Raw genomic sequence first — 20,187 nt, 5'->3', positions numbered from 1 at the left:
TAACATGCTTCTTTAATAGATTAAGTTTATCAGCTGCAGAAAAGCCCTTGCAGTCGACAAATGACATGAATGAGGCTCTCCATTCAATGTAGAGGATTGGGTCCCCACTGAGCACTGTGGGCTCTGGCGTTGGGAGTCTATTTATGGCTATGCTGTCCTGGATTGCTGGGGCCAGACGAGAGACGTCTGAAGGAGGTACTGGTGTAACAACATGAGGGGTTTGACGATGCACAGAGGGGCTGGAAATGATGGCTCTGTTATCTTGCTGAATTGGCTGACTGTCAACTTCCATTCTGATTTCTCTGTCATAGATCTCCAGTTTAGTGCAAGCAGCCTCCACGTCTCTTTCTGCCTGTAGGCGCTCTAATTCAGACCTCTGCATGTCTATTTCCCTCTTATGTTGCTCTTCCATTGTTCTTATTTTCTCCTTTTGCCTTATTTCTTCTTGCATTATTTTGTATTGAGCCTCCTTTGCAGCTAGCTCTGCAGCAGCCTCAAGTCTTTTTGCTGCTATGCTCGTTGTTTCAGAATGTTGACTAGCACTTGATAGTGAGGCAGTACCATATATAGAATGAGCATAATTGTGGGCTAGTAGCTGACGAAGGCGATGTCTTTCTTGATATGCATCAAAATCACCATCTATTGCTGATAAACGCTCATAAATTATTTTCATAATGTCCTTAGTTACAGCTTCACATGCATCCATCTTATGTCTCAGTTCGGTGGATGGTGTGGCACGCGTCCTTATGTCACTGTAAACTCCCATTATGTCATTCATTCTTTTTTCAATGTTGTCTGCCATTGTAGCCAACTCGGTTTCTGATGCATTTTTCTTTAGGTTTTCTTTGGATGCTCTGATTTGAATTTTCCATTGTTCATAGAGGCTAAGCAGTCTTTTTTCTTTTTTAATCACCTCCTCCTTTTGGTATTCAAGCATTTTCTCTGTGGGCATATTAGGCCGCTCTGAACGGCGTGGTAATGTTAACTCCTCTGTGTCGTCCATTCTAAGTTGAAGCTCAGCTAGTTGTTTTTCTTTAGATTTAATTTCCTCCTTTGATTCCTGAGATGACATGCCTTCATTATCTGCTTGATGTAGTAAGTCTCTACTTTGTTGAATTTCCGTTTGCAGTTTATGTATCTGTTCCTTTATGTCATCCATTTCAGATGTATTTATATTCCTCACCGTCACCGTTGACCATCATGAAAGTTGCTGCAACTCACTGCTTTCCGCTGCATGGTGTAGCACATCAAGGTCAAGCTCTTACTGTAGCAGATCCCCCGAAAGATGGTCAGACACACTGATGTTTTTCAGATTTATCACAAATCTAAACCAACAATGTAAGAGCTGGAAATAAAGCACATAAAACGAAAATGAAATGCAATATATTAAAATGAGATACTAGTGCAAAATAAGCTAACATTATTTCATTGACCAAATCAATTCAAAGAAATTCTGCACTTCCAAATGATTTAGAGACACAAACCATGTGCTAAAATTACAACAAAACAACAAATACTAACCTTGTGCCTCTTCGGAGGGTTGCTAATGCCTTAACCCTTGTTATTTTATATCAACTTTGCCGTTTTATGAACTTCATTTTTCCTTCGCTAAAACAGGAACTCCGAAAGGATACCTGGGAGTCACTTTCAAAATAAAAGCATGACCCGAAGTAACACCACAAGCAAATCTTAGACAATAAAACGAACTTTTAGCAAATAACACAAATTGGGTTATTTACACTCTCTATCTGTACACATTCATGCCTCATTAATGCGTGTTACTAACTATGCTTCTTCCCCGGAGTCTCTGTGCTTTCTCATCTTGCAGATTCCCATTGTAATAGTCAGAGTTATTGAATGTAGCCTCCTTTTGTTTAGTGGGTAATGTAAATTGTACCAAGAGTAGGTGTACTTCCGCTCCACCATGAGTAAAGATACCGCCAGCAGAGTGAAGACTCCCCTATTTTATTTTATTTTGTAATGTGTTGGTGTAGGATCCTTGGCCTGTGTCCGTCCGTGCATGTATGCATGTAATATCTAGTGCCGTAGAGACCTGGCATGGTATGGTCAGTACAGTGTAATAAAAGTGCAGTACGGAAAACCCCACATGTTGCCTGCCGTGTCTTTGAGCTAACCGGAGCTACCCGCACTAAAGCCGACCGTAACCTTCCCCTTCACCAGCCCACGTTACACCATGGATGGTGGTTGGCCCTGCTGCTGTGGTCCTGCTTGACTTCTACTATCATCATCATCATTATCATCATTATTACTATTATTATTTCCATACTTTTAGTATTATTAATGCTCATATCTCAATTAGTAAAGCTGTTATTACTGCTGTGGGGTTGATTGAATAATGATTGACTGATTAACGGTCTGTTTCCTCTTTAGCCTGAAGGACACAGTGTCCACGATTTCCAATCACTGTTTGAAATGCAGACAACAGCACACTTTTCAGCCTGGTGCCAGTCCATTTGAGATTAACTTGGGCCCAGAGAAGTCAGTGGCGTTTCTGGATTTTGAAATATGGGTTTCGCTTTGCATGGTAGTCTTAAATTGCATTTATAGATGCAGTGGTGAACTGTTTCAACCAACAATGGTTTTCCAAAGTGTTCCTTAATCATGTCACATTTTAGGTTTGGCCTTACGTGCAGAGATCTTGCTGGATTCTCTGAATCTTTTGATGACATTATGGATTGCAAATGTTGAAATCCCTAAATTTCTTACAGCTGTCAACTGACAAACATTGTTCTAAAACTATTTGCCCACATTTTCTCTCAAAGCAGTGAACCTCGCTCCATCCTTGTCAACAACTGAGTCTTTCCATGATGCCCCTTTGGTACCCAATCATATTATCACCTGTTACAGATGAACCAATTTACCTGTGGAATGTTCCAAATATGTGATTTTTGGGTGTTGGTCTAGTGTCAACTATTTGAAACTTGTTTCATTTGACAAATTCAAACCACGGATATATTTACAACATCAATTATATTGTCTTTGTGCTGTTTTGTATGGCTAAAAAATAACTTTAACATTTTACACAGTGTCCCGACTTTTTTGGAATCAGGGTTGTAGATAATGTGATGAGACTGTGATTGTTTTAGTGTACTCAAAGAATGATAAAGTTATTGTGCTGAACAAGAACAAAACACAGAAATAAATATTTGAAATTAAGAAAATGTATTGATAAGAATTCCCAAAATTACAGTTCCAGGTAGTTTACATTGAAACACTGTGAGATAGCTCTGAAAACACACATGTAGTCAAATATACCTTTAGATGCATACTTAAAACAATCTCTACATTTCTGACATTCTTTTTCATGTTTCCAGAACTGCCTGTATGAGTTTATTCAACTTTTAGCATGATTAATCTAGCATGTGTATACTATTAACCGCAATCTATATAATACAGATATATCAGTAATTACAGTCTCTTACATAATTTGTGTTGAAAATGAAAATATCAAATTCTACAAATTACAGACACTCATTTGATGGCAATCAGTTAAAAATTACACTGGAAATTACATAGGCAAAAAAAAATACATACATTAACAATGCTAGATTAAAGCAAAGTTAAAGTCAAACAAGATATGCAGATATGTTTCGAATATGGTGATTACATGGTATTATACAAATAGTTCTGACCAAGACACCTGATTGGTCAACTTGACATTTAGAATGTGCTCACATCAGCCTAGGGGTGTGCGGATATGACGATATTAGATCGTGAAGGATTAGAATGTGTAGACGATCTGCCAAAGTGCAGAGATCGTAGGGATCGTCTAGGGCACAGTCTATAAACTGCAGTTCTATGCTGATGCACCGACGCACCAAACGTATTACGTCGTGCAGTGACGCGCCTTCTTACCCTCCTCCTTGTTTATGTGTGTAGCGGTAGCCGCATGCAGAGCCATGGCTGAAAGCCAAACGGAGGAGTTGGTCGCTTTTTAAAAAAAACAAAAAAACAGCGTTTCACCATCTCTCATCTCTGCCAGTTAGCCCCTCCACCTGCCGCCTCTCTCGGGTGCGCACGCACGCACGCACACATGGATAGGTCGCGCTTGGCCGCTAATAAACAGTAAATGCGCTAATTGTACAGTGGTCAAATTACCGCGACCCCCCCCCCCGTCGGATAGTCCGACCACTGACGGACCCTTTTCAATAAGCTATTTAGTGTCTTGATATACTTAAATCCTGTTAAAATGACTGTGTTGAATAAAACAAACAGTATTGTCTTCATTGATATTTTACTTTCATGTTTATTGAAAGCTACCTTTTATGTTGCAAGAGTGCACTTTATCAGTGTTGTTTACCTTTTAGTATGTTTACGTTGTTTGCACATGTTGGCAAAACTGCAACTATTTAAATTAAAATCTGTTCAGAAAGGTTCTTTGGCCTAAATTGTCTGTTTTTCTTTTTTTGATTTAAGATCGTGATAAAATCGAAATCGTGATTTTATTTTTAATAAATCGTGATATGATATTTTTGCCATATCGCCCACCCCTACATCAGCCTGACAGCACACCTTACTTATCACTAGAAATATTACTCTGCCATTTCCATGGCAACACTGTAACTGCCAGAGAAGGAGCAAAAGCCAATATCTTTATTGTGATACACAGTGTGTGATTTGTGAAAGAATCAGAGAGTGGGATGTTTCTGAAACGTTTTTACTCTTGAAAATAAATCAGGAACCACAGTGGGCCTATATAGACTATGACCTCATTTTTAGGGTATTTCTATCAGCTGTTTAAGTAACATTCATAGAATAAGTATCTTGAATTAAACCCATTCAGAACTTGAACTTAATCAGTGCATTTGCAGGACCTCGTCAGCATTCTTATATAAGTGATTCATCGGCTTAAACAAGTTAGTCTTGTATTTTCTTAATCAACTTTCTTCAATGACTTTAATCTATGGTGCAGTGTATAGCTAACTCAGGTGAATATGGATCTGCACAAGGTGAACATGTCTCAGCTTGAGTGAAAGATTTGAGGCTCAGTCCCTCCAACTGAAGAAATTGTGGCAACGAGAAGAAAAGTACAGGGGCCTGACTCACACACTAGCTAGCTATAGCAAGCTAGTAAGCTGCTAGTTAGTAGAGTGCTAGTTTATTACAGCTAAGGTCTTACCTGTCAGTTAATATACTAGATTTATATAATGCATTTCTACCTAAATGAAACAATAGCTTTATAACTTGTAGGTGCTGTATCGTAGGCAACTGGACTTGTTTCAGTTGCCTACAATACAGCACCTAGATTTACCATGACCTGGATGACTGAGAACCTTCATCATCAAGAGCTTTAAAATTTTGCGTGTCATTCACACACACACACACACGTTCTCACGCTGATGGATGCGGAGCTGCCTATCTCGCTCAAGGACACGTGAAAGGAAGGAGCACTGGCAGCTAGTCTGAGATCTCCCTGTTGTGAAGTTAGCGAAGACGATAGCATTGCAATATTGTACATGAAATAAGCGCAGCAGTAGGGCTGCACGATATGGGCAAAAAGTGATATTGCGATTATATTGACAGATATTGCCATATAATTCATGATTATTATTGAGGATTACATTTTACAACCCAATTTTCATTGTCATTGAAAAACTAGTAAAATCAGGATGATGTGGTGTTTCTCTCTGCCAAACAATTCTCTCCAGATGTTTTTTTACATCTGGAGAGAAAGCTTTGTAGGCCAGAGCATCTCTGCAGAACTACAACATTTCATTAAGCACTGTTTTGTGACACATTTTGCCTTTATAAAATAATTTCAGTTCTTGGGATTTGGATATTGCATTTAGTCATATTGCGATTTCCACTATTTTGTGATTAATTGTGCAGCCCTACAGAGCAGAAACTTGAAATAGGTCGAACCACCATGTTTACATGTAACTCTATATCTTTAAATGTTACAGTTACGGCTGAAAATCACAAGAGAAAAAAAACATTTTTTTTCAGCATACATACAATGCAAATTAACAGCCAGTTTTCTAACCAGAAGTGACTACTGCTGTCAGCGCAGTGTAACGGTGATTCGGATCATGACATAAAATTAAAATTCTCCTCATGTTCAGTCTGAACACATGAGATTTGAGTGGTCTGGACCATTGGCTACCGGCCTTTCAGTGTTCCTGAGTATGAGCACCTGGTGACAGATTTTTACAATATACAAAATTACATGTATATTTCATAATCTTTCAGGAGGGGTCCTTCTGTTGCCTGTTAATATGTGGCAAGAGATATTATTATTAATACAAACACATTTGCATTTCACTAACCATAATGTCAAATAAAGCAAGTACATTAAGGATATTAATGCTTCCAACATAATATATAGTACAAGATATTGAGAGATAAATAGCCATTTGTATTCAAGTATAATCCATTGAAATTAAGGAGGAATTAAACTCAAAGATTCAATCCATCCACAACTGCCCTATTCAGTATTATCACACCAACACTGACAGATAAAGAAAAACTTAGGTGTCGAGTGGACGGCTTTAAAACATGTCTCCTTCCATTTGGCCATCCTTCACTTCTTATTCTCCTCTTCCTTCATTTAGTCCTGTTTTCTGGAGCGCCCCTTGAATGTGTCCATGAGGTTGAAGGCTCCTAGATACTGGCCCAGCAGAATGCCAAGCTTCATGGGGAGAACGCTGTGGAGGGAAACACAACAAAGAAATTAGCTGGCCATTTTGGGGGCTTACCCTGGACCTCTGTAGATGAATTGACACTTTTGTTCTATTTTGATGCTTTTTTATGCACTTTGGCACCCTACATATATTCAGTACATGTCTTAATCATTGAAAAAATCAGTTTAGATGAGTATGGCCACTAACTGAACACCAGCACATGTGAAGGAAAATGTACCTCATGTTTAAAAACAACAAGCAATTTAAACCAATATTGAGAAATGGCTACACCTTATTATCTTATCATTTCATGCCTTTTAAAAAAAATCCAAGATGGAGTTGTTTTTTCCTCCTGAATCGATACACTCACTACTAATCATCTCTTCCTCCTCTAAACTGAGTCAATGAGATCTGAGATGTCTTTACTGTGTTGATGATGCTCTCTGGGGGAAACCGCATCCTGTACTTGTGCTTGGAGGATTTTTGTGTTATTATGTGCCACTCTATGTCTCCTGCACAGATTATCCCTGAATGGAATGTTGGACTACATCGAACACATGTTGTTGGCTTATCACCACCCCCACTAAGATCATGAGGTTGTGTTCATCTCCCGCACTGCGTCCTGCCTGTCCTGAGAGTAATGAGTTCAACTTGCTACTCCCAGAAACACATGTTCAGACTTGGTACACTCTTTATTGAGAAATGCAATTTGCCGTTTTGTCTTAAATCAGCTTTATGGACACAATATTGCAATGTGTAAACATATTGTATTTTTATCACAGCCAACTTTTAAGAGTTAGGTAGGCTTAGTTGTGGCACCTCCTTGTCCCTTTAGCATCACATCAGACTCTGCGAAGGCTCCACTAGAAAGATGGTAGAGTGTTTTGCTGTTGGCAGCTCTGCATCACTTGACCTTAATGATTTAAAATGTCTAATATGTTTGCAGTAAGACTGGTAATGGAAATGAAAATACACTATTTCTCAAAACTACTGTATGCCTAAAACCCTCAATGCTTCCTAGTTTTGCCCTTTGATTACATTTGACAAGAGAATTTTCTGGGATGTCTTCTCTCATTGTTCTTTTTTCTTTCTCTGGTCCATTTGTCTGAGGACAGAGCCATTATTCTCTATTAGAAAGCTTTTCATCTGTAGAACACAGCTCACACAAATGGAGATAGTGCTTGGCTGTCACCTTCTGTTCATTTTACATGAAAGCCATTGTATTCAAGCTTTTAATAATGTAATTTTGCATTATCCAGCTTTGTCTCTGCTCCATCTTTGAAGACATTCATTGTTAGTCAGAGGATTCTTTTTAGTCATCCAAAAGCTTCTAAAACAGGCTGATTTAGGAAGGGATGCAGGGAGGCTCCAACAATTATTTAACAGAGCTTATTTACATCTGCACAAATATATTGTTCCATTACAAGCTATTTGTGAAACTGATTCTTATTGTTGACACTAACAGAAGCATTAGCCTCTGCAATGTTTGTCTAGTTTAAAAGATGTACTCCAGGGGCCTCATTTATAAATGTTGCGTGTACAAAAAAGGTTTTGAAACGTGGGTACACCAATTTATGAGCATAAATTGGGCTTTTTAAAAAACCCATGTGTACAAACATTTTGTAGGCAGGGGGAATTATCAATAAATAAATCTAAGGGCTGAATGGTACACAGCTTTTAGAGGTGGACGGGTGGATGTTGTTGCACGCCTCTAAATCACATCACCTTAATCAAGCACTGAGGGGAAGACTGCTCCCACAATCCTCTGTCTGCGAAACACAGACCTGTTTTCTGATTGGCGAGTCCATGTGTGATCTAAAAGTGATTTTGCGATCAATCAAAATTCCTAATTATTTGTACTGTGAGACTCTTTCAACAACTGTGCCATTTAAAGTGCAAATGTACAGAGAACTGTGAACCTCTGCAGAGCAGCATATATTTTGTTTTATCTGCATTCAATACAAGTTTGATCGGACTGGTGTTTGTAACTGAAATGCACTTTGGTAATTGTAGTTAGGAAGCTATTTTCTGATGCATTTTTCTTTTTGTTTTGTGCTAATGATTAAATCAGGAGACTTTCAAGTCCATCCTTCAAGTCCATCCAAGCCTGTAAGAGGCTGTAACTTTCAGTTACACAACATTGTCTATGAAAATTAATTATTCAACTTCCGAAAACAAATATTTAGCTTCAATAACTGAATGGTTCTCCAGGGAAATGTTTTTCATCTCTCTTATCTTGTCTCTTTCCTGCCCAATGATTGATTTGACTGTCGGGGCCATGTGGATGAGGTTCCTGGTGCATTAATAATTAAAAAATATAATAATAATACATGGCCACAGTAAGCTCTATGTGGTGCAAGAGGCAAAGACAATTGTCATACTGTAGGCCTATAGCCTTTATGTTACTGTATATGTTGTAGAGTAGAGCTTACAGTATGGGGTACAATATTTTATCCACACAGGACTTAAACAGCCTGAGGTAGTACAGCTTTATGGTTATTGAGCGTGTTGTTACACAGAGTGCTGTTCATTGTTGTTTTGGAGTATAGGAGGCTGAAAACCTTTTATCGTAGAGGCACTTTTCGAAGATGATCAGTTTTATGTCTGTTTAACTGTTATGAACAGTAAAGGACACTGCAGTCATTTAAAGGATGGTCACGCTCATAGAAGAATTGGACACCCTGAATGGCTGCACAATATTGGAAAAAATATCATTGCTATACTTTCTTTTCCCCAGTATACATTGTGATATGAAATAATACAGGAATTGCAAAATTATAAAATTATGAAATAGAGATAAAATAGCTCGGTCAAACCATAGAAAACAATAAAGCAAATAAAAGCAATTAAATACATATCTCCAAAAATCAGTACTACAAAAACAAATAGACTTCAACTCAATTCAAAATTGGTATGTATGTGAAAGATGTCCCAGAATACAATCCACTTGGTCAATTGTCCATTTTGTTCCGTTCCAATCCAGTTCACAAACACAAAAAGGAAGACAACTGAAAAGTCCACTCCAGGTTTTACAGTGGAACCTACAAAAACAGCTCAGCTATGACGGGCAAATCCTGAAGAAACCCAGACTGGGAAAAACACACTTGAAGCATGCCAGTATCACTGGTATTCACTGGTGCACACTTCCAGCACTTGCACATTCCAAGCTTTAAAAGCTTTAATTTGTGGTCCAAGGAGTGAGGACTGAGGAGTGAGGAGGGAGGAGCAAGGACAACAGACCCCTTTATTATCTGATACATCACATCACTGTAGTTTCATACCAGAGTGAAGTGTATTACTCCCAAGTCTCAAGTACCACTCTCAAGTTGTGTATTTTGTCACCCAATTGTAGGTGCGTTTTCTTTTCTTTGACCTGTTTTAAACACATGAGGCTGATCATTCCTGAGTGTCGGGTTTGATATGTTACATCATTTCAATTTTCCCTGGAACATTTAGCCTACAGCGTTTAAAGACACCATCACTATACTCTGGGCTATTAAATGATGATTTCACATCAGAATATCAATGAATACAGAGGCAACTGATGAATAAATAACAGAAACGCATTGACCAGTAGAAATGTTTCCTGTGACTCTAAGCAGGACGCAGTACACAGTATAAATACAGACTGCAGCTTGTTCTTCATGTGCAGCTGTTTGTAAAACAGACAGAATAGAAGTTACTGTATTAAAAAAACTGCAAACATACATCTATGTAACATGATTATTTTCTTGTTTAGAAAAGTGCTAATAAATAAAGTTATTATGAATGTTTACCTTCACCACTAACATGGATAACAGGGCCGTATTGAGAACGGGGTGGAAAAGAAATATAATCATGAAATAATGTGAATATGAAAGAGAGAATGCAGGAATGCTAAGTAAAGAGCAAGAACGGAGGAATGACAATGATCTATGAAAGTGGTGAGTATTAGAGAGGAGGGAGGGAAAATGATGAGATGGAAAGATTAAAAAAGGAAGACTGCACAGAGTGAGACAATGACTGATCAATCACTGTCACTGAGGTTCTCAGGAAATCAAGCAGAGATGTGACCTCTTTCCTAGCAATCAGAAGGCCTTTGTTCACTGTGGTGCACGAGGTTTGTGGACTGAGGACTGATGGTACTGAACAGGCAGTCGGTCTCACAAACAGCACCCAGGCTATTCAGCTCCGCCTCGAGTCTCTGTTACCTGCGGCGGCTGACACTGTTTCTTTCTGTTCTCAGCGTGACTTCATATCCCACTGGGAGTGTTTCAGGAGCGGAGCATCACACCTGCCTGATGTTGGTGAATGCTCGGTTTGTGTTGATTTCATCATTTCTTCTTGATTTCTACTGTGGTTGGCTACCAAGTAAAATCATTTCATTATTTGTCTGTTTTAATTGTGTTTATTGTTAATATTTCCTACTTTGTTGTGCTGTAGAGCCCAAGTCAGCACCAGGTGTTTTATTTTGAAAATTGACCAGATGCTATGCCATTCCACTGTCTGACTTCCCGTCTGGCGCGATATCCTCTGTGCAGGTTGATGCGGCTACAGTCCGCTTCTGTTGAAAAAACTAGACGCCTGCTGCCGCACCACGGCACAGCCGGTGGAAAAAGAAACAGTAAGATTTGCAGTGTCCAAGAATATTGTTGCTAGAAACGATCAACAAATGGCGTTGGTATCTACTTTTAAATACCTGGGGTTTTCAAAGTGTTTAATCAGCATTAACTTCGAAAACCTACAGATTGATCATTTAAAGCTATGGTGAGTCCAGGTTTTCTGAGTGCAAAGGTTTTATCTGATTTTTTTAGGGTGTTTTTCTGTAATTTACTGTTTTTAACTGTGTTGCTGCCAATCCTGGCCAGGTCTGACTTGTAAAAGAGATACTTGATCTCTATGGGACGAACCTGGTTAAATAAGGGCTAGACAAATTAAAATGATTATTATTAATTATTTAAATCATCTAAAATCTAAGTACAAAATCAAACTATTCTTGCTGATGCTGTGTGTACTTGCAACTGATTTGTTAAAAATCAGGTAAAAAATAGCTCTTGACAGGAACATTATCATGCTTCATAAGATATATCTAGTCAGATAATTGTGCCCACTGTCATAATGACACCCAGTGTTTCCATAAAACTGATGGTCTTCAATGACTCCAACTGCCGTGGCTGAATAACAGGAAGCTTGAGGCCTGAAGGTCATAAACACTCAGCCGGCTGATTTACTTCTTACATTATGTCTCTGTTTGCTGTTTCTGCTGTGTGTTTGTCCGGTCTGTACTCAGTCAAGCTCTGCATTTATCACCTGATGTGCTCTGGGTGTGAAGCAATTTTATTCCCACATCTATGAATCCAACCAAGTACTTTTAATCCATCCCTTGTTTTATTGATTCATTCATCAACTGTTCTGTTCATGTGAGAGAAACATCCAGGTAGAACAGTATCTGGCTTGAAACTTGCATAGTACCAGCATGAGCAGACTGTGAAGCTACTCAGACTAACAAGATCCTTGCCCGTTTCACAGGAGTTGTGTTGGTACAAACACCAGCATTGTAGAAATCCCTCTCAGCTACACATTAGAGTTTAGATTCTCTGCCCGAGCCAGAGCCCGAACTTGATATTTCCCGCCACTATCCTCGGGCCGGGCTGGGCCGGGCTGGGCCCTTAATCAAGCATTTGTGTTTTTTTTAATCATTACTTTATTCATTTGCGATCCATTCCATTCTGAATAAACAAACAACGCAGTTTACATGCTTCGTCCTTGTTGCATTATTCATTAAGATAATTCTAAACAGATTTCTGTAGTTCAAACACCTCGGAATTGTAGTTGAGAACGTCAGTTATAACAGCCCACTGTAACGTGGGCTGGTGAAGGGGAAGGTGATGGTCCACTTTAGTGTGGGTGGCTCCGGTTACTCAAGAGACGGCAGGCAACATGTGGGGGTTTCTGCACAGCACTTTTATTCATAATACTGACCATACCATGCCAGGTCTCTAAGGCACTAGATGTTACAGGCATAAACGCAAACAAACACAGGCCGAGGTTCTTGCACCAACACTTTACAAGATAAAGACAAAATAAAATGGGGAGTCTTCGCTCTGTCAGTGGTATCCTTTCTCATGGGGAGCGGAAGTACACCTGCTCTTCTTCATTGTACAGGTTACATTACCCACTAAACAAAAGGAGGCGCCACCTAGTGGCGCAACATTGAATAACTCTGACTGTTACACCACGTGTTAAAAAATTGTCGGGTTTAAATCGGGCTCGGGCTCATAATTACAGTTAATGTGTCGGGCCGGGCCGGGCTCGGACACAACGTGCACGGGCTCGGGTAGGGTCAGGCTTGATTTTTTGGGCCTGATCTAAGCTCTGCTACATGTTAGTACCAGGACCACGACCCACCTTTATTTACCTCTCTATTTGGACTAGGGGTGTCACGACTCTCCAAATTCAGGCTTCAAATGTACTTTTGATCTTAACATCACCATTTGATTAAATGTTCAATTTAAACAGCTCTGCCATTGTTAGACTATTGCATTTGTATTAATAAAAATCAACAGATCATTGTTTTTATGCCCTGACAACTGTCATTCATATTTTCAAACTCTTCGATTCAACTTGTGTCAAGAGTGCGGGCTTCAAACTATATACCAGTTTTTAAATTGTGTTGATAGGCCAAGTAAAACCAGACTTATGATAAATAATTTATGCCATGCTTTTTCCTGAATATTGTCGTCGCATTTTGTGCGTGTTTGGTGCAGGAAGAAATGGTAAAAATGGGCTATTCTCAGGAAAGTGCTCACAAGCGAAAGTGCTTGCAAGTGAAAAAAAACATGACACCCCTTTTCCTACTCGGATTTTTGTTTTTTGTGTGATTTAAGGTGCAATGTGTTAATACAGTATGTCAAAATGAAAAAATAACTGTAAAGTCACACATGTGAGGTTGTGCTGAAAAGAATGACACCAAACAAGGCAAGGTAAACTGTTTTTAAAGTGAAATATAAAGGTAAAATCAAAAGTAATCAAAAATGGCCAAACGGCCTTGACCCCAGAGAGTTAAAAAGATAGGAGTATTTCACAACAGCAGCTTGGTAACCCTAGCTTCCCTGAGGAAAGATCAAATAATATTTGATTCTCCTCCTCCTCCTCCTCTCTTTTCATTCAGGCTCCCTTCTGATGGACCACAGGCCTCTGGGACCATCTACCTCTCCTGGCTCCTGCTGCCTCACATATTGATGCATATGGATCGTCACACCCTGGGCTCTGCTAGATCATTGCTCTCCTCTGTTTTACTATCTCCTTATATCTGTATTTCTTTAGAATGTGATGCCTCTTCACTCTGATCTTCTCTGTTTTACTGCTAATTATCTTGTGTGTCCTGTCCTCTTCCAGGTCACCACGGTTGAGAGGAGGTCGTGTGGCTCGGGCTCCACTTGGTGATGCCTGGTCCTGCTCAGTCAGCTCCTGGATCCACACATTTTGCATATATTATATAAACTGTTTCAGATATTCTGTCAATGCAACTTGTAAACTGTGATTTTGTTGTTCTGTTCTGTACATCCGACATCTATTGCATGTCTGTCCATCCTAGGAGAGGGATCCCTCCTCTGTGGCTCTTCCTGAAGTTAAAAGAAACCCTGTTAAAAGGGTTTTTTTCTCAACATGGCAAGTTTTTCCTCACTTGAATCAAGGGTCTAAGGACAGAGGATGTCATTCACTGTACAGATTGTAAAGCCCACTGAGGCGATGTGATTGTGATTTTGGACTATATAAATAAAACTGATTTCATTTTGATTTGATTAGAGTTCAACCAAAACATACCAGCCTTCATGATACAAAAATAAGCAACAAAAGACAGAAAACAAACAAAACAATAAAAATTGAAAAAGCAAATCCACCATCTGCGACACTGTCAGAGTTTCCTCTTGTACCAGTCACCTGATCGTCTTCATGCACACAGGACAGGAGTCTGAATGTGACACTGCAGGCTGCTCTTGAGCTTGCTGTGTCGTTCTGAAGTGTTATCTATTCTTCTTCAAATGCGTGCTATTCGGCACCGGTGGAGAGAAACAAACTGGGATGATTGCTAATTCTCTGCTTTTGATTTAAATATTAAAACTGAAAATCATTTCGATTTAGAATTGAACTCATGACATGCCTAATATGGACACTGTACGTATGAAGAATTTAGATGAAATAAGCTCTTCTTTTAATCAGACTTGGCTCGCTGTAATGTGCTGCAGTGTGGCTTTTGGGCCACAGCTGGAGTTTAATGCTCTACTTTCTTTTGTTTTCTTTCTTTCTACAACACAGAGTTGGACAAAGAGATGGAAGTTATCGTCCCTTTGGGCTATACAAGAAAAAACAAACGTATTTTTATGATATGAGTGTTGAGGACGAGTTGAGGAATGAAGCTGCTCTGTAGTCTGGTGGTACAGCAGCAGGTACTCCTGTATCTGTTGTCAGATGGCAGCAGGGTGAACAGACTGTGGCTGGGTGGCTGTTGTCTCTTAGTATCTTTGGGCTCTGTGCAGACGTCTCACTTCACTGATGCCACTGATGGTCTGTAGATGGTAACAGTGATGTTCTGGTGGTTTTAATCACTCGCTGTAGAGCCTTCCTGTCCTGGGCCGTGATGAACCTTGCCAGTTTGTGATGCTTCCAGTCAGGAACACTTAGCTTCTGGGTGATGGTGCATGATGTTAAGCCCTGATTTTTTGGCACTATTCCTAAAATAACATATTATGAGTTGTTTCCTCCCAGAGCTAGTTAAACACAACATCTAGCAATTATTTTAATGATGTCAAAGAATCTGTTTCTTAAATCTTGAATCACCTCATAGTAATAATTCTATACCTCCACACCTTCATTGATCTGCTGAAAGATAATATTTTCTCCCACCTTACAACTTTGAGTGAAGATGAGATGAGGTAGATGGAAAAACGATGGATGAAAAAAAGGTGTCGTCACTTGGGAGTTGTGACTACATTCTGTTTGATCACCATGGCACAGAGAAACCAGAATGTCAATGTCAACGCAAAAAACAACAACAAAAAAAACCCCAAAACAACAGTTTTGGAATTTGTGATGCAAATGCAGAGCCTCCAATTCACACCAGGTACAGCGTGGATGCTGCCATTATCTTTACACTGCACCAGCCCAAGGTCGACATTAACTCAAGATTAGATGTACAGTCTCATATGCGTTCACTGATTGCCACTAGGTTCTGCCCAGCACCTATCGTGTGCTCAGTCAGCCTCGGGGATCTCCTGCTGACTTGACCCATCCAAACTTCTTCTCATTTGTTCCCCCATATAGTGAGTTTGATTGGTCAGTTATTTCTATATTGTCCTGAAGTTTTGTGATTTATTAGATCTGGGTGCTGGTTGCTTTTAATGTCCTGTTGTTGTCTCCTTTCCTGCTTTTCCCTGCTTCTGAAAAAATATTGTTTGAATAAATCAACCTAGCCCTGAACTCTTAATGTGTAATTAAAAAAATTAAGTCAACAAATGGGGGATGCCTAGAGAAGAGAAATAGACTAAAGCTAAATGCTTTTAGAGGTGAAGTGAAAATTGAAAAAGGTCTGTATGTCCTGGCACCGCTCAGTGAAGCACTGCACACTGATGAAACTACAAAACAGGTCCAGCTGTGATGGCCTCAGGTTACATGTACTCATTTATCAAAACTGCCTGTGCTCAGGTTTATCCTGAATGTGCTCAATGTCAGCAGACACGGTGTCAACCAGGCTCATTCAATGCATCAAGTATGGAATGAAAAGCAAAGACTAGAGAGACAGAATGGAACTGGAAAGATTTTACTCAGTGCAACCTCCAAAGCAACTGTAGAGGACTGGGTTCTTGATTTCGGTCAGTTTTCTTGAAGTATGTTAAGGGTAATCTAGGAAAAGTCTGGCTGTGTAATATCAACTACAGGCCAATGTGAAAAGATCAGTGCTCATCAAGTAAAATTCTGTTGGATTAATTAAACACTTTTGAATACCTACTAGGTAAAGTAATGAGGCACATTTTAGTGTTTAGTTGTTAACTTGCTTGAAGTTACTCGAGCAACACTGGAAAAGCAGCATGAAAAATAACAAAGCTTACTTCAACTGACACTGACATTCAATCAAAACCTGAACAAGCTTTTGCCAAACTAGAGAACCCGTCTGCTGAGTCCTGACACACTGCACTGCACCCGGAGCGACACACTGAAAACAGACTTGATACTGTGAACTGATTTGCCTGTGGGAACATCTTTATTCCCTTGTACAAGAAACCGTGTGAATACAAACAATACAAACCCCACATAGCTTTCAAAGTCAGTCCCTCAGCCAGCTGTGTCTCTTCATGACACAACAGGCTCAGTTTTGTCCCTGGGTTAAAAACACACTAAACTGTCCAAGGTCAGAGAAACCACTGCGTCAGCTCTGTTCTGCAGCGCATTTCCCCCATAAATCAATAGGGTTTGGGTTAGTAAGTTCAATACTCAACTAGTGATAAGATCCCTCTCAAAAGCTCTTCTGAGGTAGATGCAAAGTACAAATGCACAAAGTACACAAGTATTAGACAATAAGTCAAACAAAACACACATTAATTAATTAATTAAACAAACATTAATCACAGTATACAGACTCACGTCTTCCTTCATCTTTAACATACTGGAGCTGCCATTTACTAGGACTGTCACTTTTTATATGATAATAATAAATCAAGGTGGGATGAATAAGAACTAACACATAATTATTTACAGTGGTGGCCAAAATTATTAGAACACCTGACAGATCTTAAAATACTGACCTTTTTTTTGCCTCCAAAACATGATTTCATTTCATAATGTTAATGAAACATGCAGATTGTTGCTCTGAACACAACAAATATCAGATGGAGTGAGTCCTATTGTTTTTATCCACTTTTAACTTTAATATTTGGTATGTCCACCTTTTGCAGCAATTACAGCAGCACATCTCTTTGGCATAGTGTCAATATATTTCCTGAGAACTTTAACACTAATGTTATCCCATGCCTTCTGCAACTCAAGCCAAAGGCTTTCGTTTGAATGTACAATAGATCTGTCCAGTTTATTTTTTCAACTTGCCCCAAATTTGCTCGATGGGGTTGAGGTCCGGACTTTGAGGGGGCCAGACCATCATTTTCAATGTTCCAGCAGATTCCTTCTGTCGCAGGTAGTTCCGGCAATAGTTAGAAGAATGTTTAGGGTCATTGTCCTCTTGGAAAATAAATCCAGGCCCAATAAGACGACTCCCAGATGGTACTCCGTGCCTCACCAGAATGTCGTGGTGTACTTCTTATCCATGATGACATTTTCACCAAGTCACCTATTCCAGAAATGGCACCCCACACCATAATACTACCCCCTCCGTGTTTAACTGTTGGCAAGAGACACTCATTTTTATATCTCCCCCTCCCTCCGTCGAACATACACTCTTGCCAAACTGTGACTCATCAGTCCACAATTTATACCAATCTTCCTTTGTCCATTTCTTGTGTTCTTTAGCAAATTTCAGGCGTTTCACTCTATTTTTCTCTTTCAATAATGGTTTCTTTGCTGCTATTCTGCCAACAAGTCCTTCTTCTCCCAGTTTTCAACGCACAGTTCTTGAAGACACTGTTGCACCATTAGTCATTGTGGTGTTGATCTCGTCAAGCATGTGAGGTCTTTCTTCGGTCCTTAAGACTGAGAATTTTGAGATGCTTCACTTGTCTGTCTGAAAGTTTTTTTTTTCTACCTCTCCCCTTTCGGTTCTGGTGTGAATCGGTGGCATCATGACGGTCTAAAGTGTACTTTACAGTGCTTGGACTGTATCTCAAGTCCTAGGCTATGCGGCGGTAACTCCAGCCAGCATCACAAAGGGCCTTTATTCGAACCCGTTGCTCACTCGTTAGCTCCTTCTTCACCTTAGCCATGTTCAAAGAGCAACATGTGCTTCAAGACTACTTCTAGAGGCTTTGAATTTATACCAATTGGTGGTGTGGCCTCAGTGACAAAACCCTGATGTTACCAATCACTTAATGAGCAGGATAGGCCTTGTACATTCAAAAGAATCACACAGCTGTGTCCTAAGACTCTTGCATCACCATCAATTTAACCACGATCGCACCTGACAATGATTACACAAGTAATTTGGCTTCTTCTGTGAAGGAACATGATTGTGACATTGACAGTGAAATAGGCCTAGCTTGTTTTTTGTAAGGAAAATGACCTAAATCACCTTATGATGGCACTATTCTATGGTTTATAGAGCATAATGATGACTTTGTAGATATTTCATTCGTTTTATGGGTATTTTAACGGCCAATTCAACAAAAACAACTGAAACCTCTTAAATATGCCTGGTGTTCTAATAATTTTGGCCACCACTGTATATCATGTAGCCTTTTCTTCGTTTTGCTTGAGACCTGATGTGCTTCCCTTCATTCACACTGCCTCGGCTCCCAGTCAACTCCAGAGTCACTGTCCTAGTAACTTTGCAGTAAGCAGGTGGCATTTTTAAGAAGAAAACAGCCATACCTTTATTCATTATTTATATCATTACAATCCATATTTGCTATTGAATCAAAACTGCTCCTCCAACAAAGACAGTTGTCTCGTTCACTCAGAGGACAACAGGTTGTGCAACAGTTCAGAGTTTTGAGAGAGATATTAACTTTTAATTTGGACAGAGACATTTCATTTATTTATTTATTTATTTTTTACCAGATTTGTATGGCAGTTTAAATTTGGGATAATCCTAGTGTTATTGGTGACATTCCAAGTGTGCTCACTCTTAATTTTATTGACAAATAAAGTGGTGCAGATAATCTGAATAAACTGGATAAACTAGTCTGGATAAACTGCTGGTTTGCTTACAACCTGACTAAATGTGTTTCTTAAGCTATTACACTTTGTGTTTCCAGATCTCAGCAATTACTTTGATGAGTGTAATGTTATTGTACCTGATAGAAACGATGGCTGAAAATAAGATCCAAGATGAAAGAATCCAGAACTCCCCTTTAAGCACCCTCAAAATAAAACAGGACTTGCACATTGTCAAGGAAGATGACAGCTGTGTAACCAAAGATAAGTAACACATTTGGCTGTAGTACACAGGGCTCCAGACTGCAACCATTGTGTCGCGTCTTAAGACAATTTTTTGAAATTTAATAACTAGGGGCACCAGTGCAGCTTGCAAATATGCCCCCTGTGAGTGTTTTTTAAAACCATCATTGTGAAATCATCATATTAAAGACCTGAGCCCTGTTTCAGAAAGGAGGCTTAACAAACTCTGAGTTAACTGAGCCTGAGATGGGAAACTCAGGATTTTCAGTTCCAGAACAGTGGATCAGAATGAGTTCAATCAAGTCTCAGTACATTCAGCCTGAGCTAAGTGCATGGGTGAGGAGAGAGAAAAAGCCATTATCAATGGTGCTCCGATGGTGTGATTCACCATGGCAACAGGTAAATAAAGTGCAGTGGAGCTAAAACACGAAGACATGCAAATGCAGACCATGACTTTTATCTAAAAAAAACAACAGGAGTGAAGAAAGTAGTCAGTAAGTTAAAA

General features: G+C 39.4%; 1 protein-coding gene across 1 annotated transcript in view; it reads right to left on the bottom strand.

The window, feature by feature from the left end:
• Positions 1-3,166: 3,166 nt before the first annotated feature.
• The window catches only part of LOC141016298 (epidermal retinol dehydrogenase 2-like), a 62,066-nt gene continuing 45,045 nt past the window's right edge, over positions 3,167-20,187 (bottom strand). The window contains exon 7 of the mRNA XM_073490581.1: positions 3,167-6,665. Coding sequence (XP_073346682.1) covers positions 6,569-6,665 — 97 coding nt within the window. The 3' untranslated portion in view covers positions 3,167-6,568. The remainder of the gene's footprint in view (positions 6,666-20,187) is intronic.

This window comes from Pagrus major, chromosome 21 (genome assembly GCF_040436345.1).
Source record: "Pagrus major chromosome 21, Pma_NU_1.0".
Lineage (NCBI taxonomy): Eukaryota > Metazoa > Chordata > Actinopteri > Spariformes > Sparidae > Pagrus > Pagrus major.
This window is presented reverse-complemented; position numbering and strand designations above follow the sequence as displayed.